General features: G+C 29.3%; 1 protein-coding gene across 1 annotated transcript in view; it reads left to right on the top strand.

Annotated features, from left to right (window-relative positions):
• LOC123015605 (obg-like ATPase 1) overlaps window positions 1-9,494 on the top strand; it is a 32,962-nt gene that overhangs the window by 15,257 nt on the left and 8,211 nt on the right. Inside the window, exons 4-7 of the mRNA XM_044415425.1 lie at window positions 1,795-1,922; window positions 1,974-2,149; window positions 5,444-5,521; window positions 8,752-8,849. Coding sequence (XP_044271360.1) covers window positions 1,795-1,922; window positions 1,974-2,149; window positions 5,444-5,521; window positions 8,752-8,849 — 480 coding nt within the window. The remainder of the gene's footprint in view (window positions 1-1,794; window positions 1,923-1,973; window positions 2,150-5,443; window positions 5,522-8,751; window positions 8,850-9,494) is intronic.

Below are 9,494 nucleotides of genomic sequence, written 5' to 3'. Positions count from 1 at the left end.
ATTATTTTTTAAATAGTTTAAACTGTGTTTACAATTAAAAAAGTTTAATTTTACTTTACAGGGTGATTCAAAATAATAGTTAACAATAGTGTACAGTATTTTGATAAATGTCAAAAAATGATAACATATTTTGACATGTTTTTTTTTAAGTCACTATCAAGAATTTTAGAATTCCGGTTTTTTTTTTTTGGTTGACTAATTGGATTTTTATTATTATAGGTAAATATGAAAATACTAGTTTCAATTTCTGTCATTTAATTTTTTATTTAGCCAAATTGAGTCTTCGATTGTGTTGTTTGAAATAATTGTATTTGATTTTTTTTAAATATTTATGTGTTTAGAATTAGAAAAGTTTACTTTTACTCCACAAGATAAATATAGGGTTATTCAAAATGATAGTTAACAAAATTGTATAGGATTTTGATAAATGTCAAAAGTGATATCACTATTTGACATGTTTTTTTCTGAGTCAACACCAAGAATTTAAGAATTTCAATTTTTCGTGAAAAAAATACTTTTGATTTCAGTTATTTAGCCAAATTTTGTCTTCATTTATGTTATTTGAAATAATTATCTCATTTTTTTTTCAATAATTTAAGCTGTGTTAAAGTTTACTTTTGCAAATACAGGGTGATTAACAAATTAGTTAACAAATTGTATGAATCCCAAAAAATGATATGTTTTGACATATTTTTCGAGTCAACATCAAGAATTTACGAATTCGGGTTTTTTTTTGGTTGACTAATTGGATTTTTATTATCATAAATGTGAAAAAAATTGTTATACTTTCAATTTCTGTTATTTTTATTTTTCCTTCAGCCGAATTGTGTCTTCGATTGTTGTTTAAAATAATTATCTTTAGATTCTTTTTTTATATAATAATAATTTAAGCTGTTTGAAATTAGAAAACTTTTCTTTTACTTTACAATAAAAATACAAGGTGATTCAAAATGACAGTTAACAATATTGTTTAGTATTTCGAAAAATGTCAAAAATGACTATTCAACATGTTTTTTTAGTCAACAGTAAGATTTTTTTTGTTGTGGAATAAAAAGTTACGAAATTTGATTTATTTCGCTTGTTATTTTTACAAAGAGCTTTTCTTTTGTTTCGAATTCGCTGAAGAAAATGCCGTGCCGTGACAAATGTGCGTTATTAGAGGCTATATTTCCTTTAAAATGTACCAGTTTTATGTAATAATCACGTAAATGAAATGCGGTTTTAAAGGCGGAGCGTCGTCGGGGTTACAATGATGGCGCCGTCGACGTCGCCGTCGCATGTCCCTAAATAATACGATAAATACACAAGCAAACCCCCGAGATTCAATTAAGGTCCCCGATTAAAATTTTTTGTCTCGAACAATAATCACAATTCGGCCTCGGGGTCTCCGAAACCATTTGTCCCAAATCGCGACAAATTATAGCCTCCACGTCGCCAATTCGTCCCAATTTCTATCATTAGAGATCGTTTTCATTTGAGCATCACAGTCGAAATTTATTTTATTTTTTTTTTTATCCACCATCGAGACTCAACATGAAAGCCAATAATCGTTATTTATCCTTCGAGAGAGCGCAATAAAATTATTGTGATTCCCTCGATTTGAATATCTGGCGTCTTTTTACGGCAGATTGCGTCCATAAAATAAAATTGGGGAGAGAAATGTCGTGTAGAAAAGCGACGCTTTCCGATCTGCAAGTCTGATGAGGTCAGCACAGCACAAAGGATCTTCATTAGCTTCAGATCAAAGGGTGCTGATGTAGACCCAGAGATAAACATAAAGTCTGTTTTTTGTAGTAAAGTGCCAGCGTTTTTGAACATTGTGGATATCGCCGGATTGGTCAAGGGGGCTTCCGAAGGCCAGGGATTGGGCAATGCCTTTTTGAGTCACATCAGTGCGTGCGATGCCATTTTTCACTTGTGTCGTAAGATTTACAGCAATTGAAAAAAAACGAGAGGGTGAATGGGGGTTTTAGGGGCGTTTGAGGATGATGATGTTACGCATGTCGAAGGTGAGGTTAATCCCGTCAGGGATTTGGATATTATAGCCGAGGAATTGAGGCTCAAGGATGAAGATACGCTTTTGAAGAATATGGAAAAGTTGGAACGGACTGTTCTTAGAGGAGGTGATAAGAAATTGAAGCCGGAATATGTGAGTAATTAGGTCGAGTGGATTCAGGTCGGGTGACCGCGGCGGCCCATAATTTTTTTCCATTATTGTTTAAATTCAATTTAATCATTGATTTATCTACAAATTTCTATCTACTGATTAATCTTTAAAAAAAATGTTTCTTTTTTAATTTCGAATTTTTGTTTAGGCATTTTTAGGCATCTGTCAAGTTTACCGTACACTGTGAGGGAAAACATGAAAATTTTAGGATTTCAGAGACCCTGAAAAAAAATGATACTTTACGAGTATGGTAAATAAAATTCATTAATCAAAAAATGATCAGGATTTATCATTGGTTTTATCCTTAATCGATTTTTATATTTATTTTTGTGTGTAATTTTATGAAAATTCAATTTTTTTTAACAAAACATAAACTGAATTTTCCGTTGATTTTATCAATTTTACAATGTGTATATTTTTTTATTCATTATATAATTTGTAAAGAAATATAGGTTTCAGAAATTTTGGTGGAATCAGGAGGCAAATTAGGTTAAAAATGACATGATTTTTGTATTTTTTTAACGTTTTTAATTTTATTTTAAATAACCCGTAAAAATATCAATAGGTTGAATTTTTTTTCAAGGTGTTTAGCACGTTTTTTAGTAGAAACGCAGTTTTTTTTTGAAATTACGTTAAAAATTATTCGAAAACTCATTAAATTTGATTGAAAATGAGGTAATTTTAGTCTTTTTTTAAAGTTTTACCACGTTTTTTTGTCAAAAATTCCATGATTTTGAGGTATTTCTTCAAAAATAAGCTGAAAAATCACCATATTTGATAACTTGTAATTAAATGTCGATTTTAGAAATTTTGATGAACTCAAGAGACAAAAATACAAAATTTTTGGTACTATTATCAAAAAATGAACAGAATTTGACGTTTTTGTCAGAAACACGATTATTTCGCGAAAAAAAATTTAGGATGTCATCAAATTAGGCTCGAAATGACATCATTTTTGTATTTTTAGAAAGTTTTGGACCACTTTTCAGTGAAAAACGTCATTGTTTTCAATTTTATTTTATATAACCCGTAAAAATATCAGTAGGTCGTTTTTTTTTCATAGTGTTTAGCACGTTTTTTTGGTTGAATCGCAGCAATTTTTTGAAATTGCTTCAGGAATAATTCAAAAACTTATAAAATTTGATTGAAAATGACGTAATATGTAACCACCTCATGATTTCGAAGAATTTCTTCAAAAATAAGCTGAAAAATCACCAAAATTTGATAATTTGTAATCAAATGTGGATTTAAGAAATTTTGATGGACTCAAGAGACAGAAATACAAAATTTTTGATATTATTATCAACAAATAACCAGTATTTGACGTTTTTGTCAGAAGCTCAATTATTTTGCGAAATTTTGTGCTAAATAATTTAAAATGTCATCAAATTGGCTTAGAAATGACATCTTATTTGTCTTTTTTTAGAGTTTCAGCACGTGGTAAAAACGCAGTTTTTTTAAATTGCGTCAAAAATTATTCGAAAATTCATAATATTTGATTAAAAATGACGAAATTTATGTTTTTTTAAAGAGTTTTTAGGTCAAAAACACTATGATTTCGGGGAATTTCTTTAAAAATAAGCTGAAAAAAAATTTGGATTTTAGAAATTTCGATGGACTCAAGAGATGAATATACAAAATTTTTGATACTATGAACAGAATTTGACGTTTTTGTCAGAAACTCAATTATTTTGCGAAATTTGTTCTAAATAATTCAAAATGTCATCAAATTAGGTTAGAAATGACATCATTTTTGCCTTTTTTCAGAGTTTTAGCACGATTTTTAACCAAAAACGCCATTATTTCTAGGAATTTCTTCAGAAATAACCTGAAATTTGGTCGAAACTGGTGTTATTTTGCTTTTTTTGAGAGTTTAAGCAAGTTTTTGAGATAGAAACTCTCCAGATTTAGCTAAACCTGGTCTAAAAGTTACTAAATTGTGTTGAAAATAACACTGTTTTTGACTTTTTTGAGCGGTTTAGCACGGTTTTTAGCTAAAAACGCAATTATTGTCAAAAAGTAAGCCAAAAAAAATATATAAAATATATTTGGTCCAAAATTATGTAATTTTTGCAAAATAAAATAAAGAATGTTTTTTTTTCTTCTAATTTTTTTGATCCTTGATTTTTAATGAAATATAAATTTTAAAAATCTTAGTGGTTCCAAGAGACCAGAATACAATTTTTTTTGATATTATCATCAAGAAACGGACAGAATTAGACGTTGATTTTTTGAGTTTTAAAATATTGTAGGAAGTGTTTTGATAAACGTCAAAAAATAACATCATTTTATCATATATTTTTTTTTGAATTTTTTTTATATGAATACAGATTTAAAAAACACAAATACAGGGTTTTTTTGGCCAAATTTTGGTGCTTTTTACTTTTTTAGTAATACAGGGACTTTACTGTTTAATATTTTTATTTTTTTAGAATACAAGTCATGAAAAGTTCTAATTAAAAATATTTAATGTTACGAAGTCTATAACTTTTTAAGGATAAAATTTGCTTTAGTTAACAATTTTCTTTGGAATTTTTTGAATCACGCAGTAATAATTTTAATAGATTTTTTTAGAATACTTAAAAAACACAAATATAGGGTGATTTGTCGAAATACACTGTCTGTTTTAATCAATTTAACAACAAAAAAAGTTGCTGTCATTGTTTGCTAATTTTATTTTCTGTTAATTACACTGTAGCTTTAATGCTTTAAATTGTTGTTTTTTTTACTCTTTTTTTAGTAATTTATTTGAAAAGTTGAATTAAAAAATATCTAATATCAAATTTGCCGTAATTAGCAATTTTCCACACAAAAATTTGTATGAAAAAAAAACAATAAATAAAATGATGAAAAAAAAACTCTTTTTGTGTTGATTCGTGTGGCATCAAAGAATGTCAGCGCCGCCAACACCTCTTATCCGATTACAATACAATGTCAAATCGTGGATAACATCAGCGTTTGGGCCCCGCTGCGTCGGCCTCCCAATCATAATGAAATCTTCGAGACCACACAAGTCCTTGCCATTCATTTCCATACAACACATCGTATCCGTTCTCCAAATGTAAAGTCATCGCATCCACCTTCACCACTTTCCCTTCTAAAATGCAAACGAATCGGAAAAAATCCCGCCGATTCATCACTTAATTCGATTACGACAACTCGGGGCGGCTCATGCTGGGCCAAAGACAACGGGCGGTCGCCACCCCACAGGTGTTGCCTTATTAGTTTCATCGAGGTTAAAGGTCGCACCACTAATGTGACGTTCTTCTGTTGTAGGATACTCTAGTTAAGATACAAGGAGTGCTGTGTGGGGAGAAGAAACATATAAGATTCGGCGATTGGGATGCTAAAGATGTAAGTGTGGCTGGTTGTTTTTTTTTGTTTTTTTTCTTAACTAGGGTGGAAAAGTTTGATTATTAGTGTCGAGGTTTGATAAATCGATCGGGAGAGAATGTGCATGTCATGGTTGACCTGTTCCATGTCTTGCCAACACCGTAAGTGATTCCTGCTGGGTTCCAAACCCCAAGCGGTGTCAATGCCAATCGACAATGGGGGAATCACCAGGTGGTGATCATATTATGCCCGATTAGCATTGCACAGAGTCATTCCGATATAAAAAAACAGTCCAAGTCAAATTTTAATAACTGGAGATTTTTGTGTTTAAAAAAAAAACAAATTTCAACAGTTATGTAAGATTTTTCTTTTGAAAACTAATTACATAAAATTTGTTTAAAAAAATACCATTTAGTTCTGTTAATTGTCAAAATTGGTTCGAAATGGTATTTTTTGATCTTTTTTGAAAGTAAGGAAATTTTTTGAGATAAAAACTCGCAAATCTTGCTGAACCGAGTGAAAAGTTGGATCTATGGATTTTTTTTTGAGTGGTTTAACACATTATTCAGCTAGTAACGCAATTATTTCTCGAAATTTTGTCAAAAATGATATGATTTTTGTCCTTTTTTTGAGAGTTTTAGCACGTTTTTTAGGCAAAATTGTTGTTGTTTTTATCAAAACATTAACAGAATTTAGGTTGATTTTATCAATTTTACAATGTGTATATTTTTTGATTCTTTATTAATTTTATAATTTGTAAGGAAATATAGGTTTTAGAACTTTGGTTGATTCATGAGGCAAATTAGGTTGAAAATGACATAATTTTTTTTTAAGTTTTGACATATTTTTCAGTCAAAAGCGTCATTATTTTCAATTTTATTTTAAATAATCCGAAAAAATATCAACAGGTTGATATTTTTTTTTTCATAGTGTTAGTACGTTTTTATAGGTTGAAACGCAGTTATTTTTTGAAATCGCGGCAAAAATAATTCGAAAACTCATAGAATGACGTAATTTATGTATCTATGCAGAGTTTTAGCACGTTTTTTGGTCAAAAACCTCATGATTTCGAAGAATTTCCTTTAAAATAAGCTGAAAAATTAACAAAATTTGATAATTTGTAATCAAATYTAGATTTTAGAAATTTTGATGGACTCAAGAGACAAAAATACAAAATTTTTGGTACTGTTATTAACAAATGAACAGAATTTGCACGTTTTTTGGTCATAAAATATTTCGAGGAATTTCTTTGGAAATAAGCTGAAAACTGCTCAAATTTGGTCGAAATTGGTGTTATTTTGGCTTTTTTGAGAGTTTAAACAAGTTTTTGAGATAAAAACTCGCTAGATTTTGCTAAACCTGGCCTAAAAGTTACTAGATTGTGTCGAAAATAACACTATTTTTGACTTTCTTGAGCGGTTTAGTAACGCAATTATTTCGCGAAATTTTGTCAATATGTTACCGAATTATGTGGGAAATGACATCATTTTTGTTTTTTTTAGAGTTTTAGCATTTTTTTAGGCAAAATTGTCATTATTTTTAAAAATTTCATTCAAATCAAGCCGAAAATTATCAAATTAGGTCGAAATTGGTTTTATTTTTGGTTTTATTTAGCGGTTTTCTACGTTTTTAACTAAAATAATCCGAAAAATCACCAAATTTGGTTGAAAATGACATAATTTTTGTCTTTTTTGAACGTTTTATTACGTTTTTCGGCCAAAAATGCCATTATTTCGAAGATTTTTTTAAACAAGCTGAAAAATTACTAAATCTGGTCGAAATTAGTGTTATTTTGTTTTTAGGAAGTCAAGCATAAAAACTCTAAATCGGGCGTGAAAGTTAATAAATTGTTTTTTTTGCTCGTGATTTACCACATTTTTCAGATAAAAGTGCAATTATTTCGTCAAAAATTTACTGAAAAATTGTTATTTTGTATCGAAAATTATATTATTTTTGCAAAATAAAATAAAAAATATCCTACTTTTTTGTTGTGTTGTTTAAAGCCCGACGTTAACCGCTAACCACCAAATGTATTTTTGCATATTGTTATTTCATTGCTTGTGATACATACAACGTTTTAGTTGTATTTTGGATTGCTTTTTGTTGTATGTTATAATTGGTTATAAAAAAAGGTCAAAGGTCTTTAAAAGCCAAATTATGCCCGCTTTTGGGTGCTTAGAAACAATATTATAGTTCCAAAATAGAATAAATATTCAAATATGAACAAAAATAATAATAAATTAGTTTAAAAATTATATTTTTTACCTTGTTTGAGATTCTTAGTACGTTTTTCAACCAAAAACAATAACAAATTCGTTAAAACTAAACCAAAAAATCAACAAATTGGGTGTTAATTTGACGTTTTTCAGCTACAAACGCGCAATTTTGTCAAAAATAATTCAAAAAACCACAAAGAAAATAGTGTAATTTTTGCTCTTTTTTGAGCGTTTTTCAGCTAGAAACGCAGTTTTGGGAAATTTCGATAAAAATTATGTGAATATTTTATTATTTTTTGATGTTTTTGACTAAAAACTCTATTATTAAAAAATATATTGAAAAATTACCAAATTTGGTTGAAATTGATGTTATTTAAGACTTTTTTTGAGATTAAAACTGATGAGAGTCCGTTAAAATGACATTATTTTTGCTTTTTCACATTTTTCAACTGAAAACGCGATTATTTAACAAAATTTCATCGTCGAAAATAGTGCTAATTTTGTAAAATAAAAAATGAGGAAATAAATACATTATAATTCTTTACACCATCAGTCTTATTTTTTTAAGAAAAACACTAGACCAAAACAAATTTTTTATACTCTGACAATATTGTGTGCAAAAAAATTAAGAAGAAAAAAAGTTGTGAGTACGTAATAATTAATCACGTTCCAGATGTGTCAAGTTTTATCTGCACCTTCAAAACACATTGATTTTTTTTATAAATTATAATTTTTTTCACAAAAGAGCTACAAATTTATGGTATTTTTTAATTCAATATTTGTCTTCTTCAAAAAGTGGTGAAAACTTACATTTCGAGTTGAAGCAAGTTTTCTAATCCAGATAAATCATCTAATTTTTACCAAAAATACAATTTTTTAATTAATAACATTTATTACTACTGTAACTTAGCAATTTATAAATTAGACTAAAATCACATAAAAATGTACCTATTGGTGTAAAAATTTTTGGTGAAATTCTAGAACATTTTATCAGTTTTGATTTGAATCTCGTCTCCAATGATAGTCTTTTCGCAGATCGAGGTGTTGAACAAATACTTATTCCTGACCTCAAAGCCGACGATATACCTGGTGAACCTTTCCGAAAAGGACTACATCAAGAAAAAGAACAAATGGTGAGTGTTACTACACGAGTCCAAAAGTGATGTTTTTTTCTCTTGTATATTGAATCGGTTTCCAATTGCCGTCATTCATGCCGTTTAGATCTCTTGTTGGTAAACGCCGCATCATCGGTGGTAATGGCGACCAAAAGTATCAGACAATAGTCTAGCAATGTTCAGCGGCAACATTGGCTTAATTACCAACAATACAACAGTGCTGAGTATTCGTACTACTCTAGGCCCCCATAATGGCCGTTGATTGCTTTGATCTTCACCGCGAACACTATCAATCGCGCTTAATTCACTATTCAACACGGTAACTCGTGTCACATGCCCAGAGAGAGGACTTAATTAGCAAATTTCACCGGTTTTAAGTTGATTCCTCTCTCCTATCGCAATGCGGTTTTTGTTACGTCCAATTCTCGATGCATTATTAACAAGTTTGATTAATTTAGAAGCGTGAGAATACGACATTCGCGTTATTAATAATGCGGTGTTTTATTGAAAAACGACAAGAAAGCGGCTATATTTATATTTTCCTCGAAGGAGCACATGTCGCTCCGCCCAACACGAACTTCTGTGAGAAAATTCGACATAAATTTTGCTGGTTTTGTCTCAATTAAAAATAAAATAATATTTTTTTCACGTTTTAAAACTAAA

The sequence above is a fragment of the Tribolium madens genome, unplaced genomic scaffold, assembly GCF_015345945.1.
Source record: "Tribolium madens isolate multiple individuals breed KSU strain unplaced genomic scaffold, Tmad_KSU_1.1 Scaffold_19;HRSCAF=116;Tcas5.2_LG9, whole genome shotgun sequence".
In the NCBI taxonomy this organism is placed as follows: Eukaryota; Metazoa; Arthropoda; class Insecta; order Coleoptera; family Tenebrionidae; genus Tribolium; species Tribolium madens.
The sequence above is the reverse complement of the archived record's forward strand: the minus strand, read 5'-3'. Positions and strand labels throughout refer to the sequence as shown.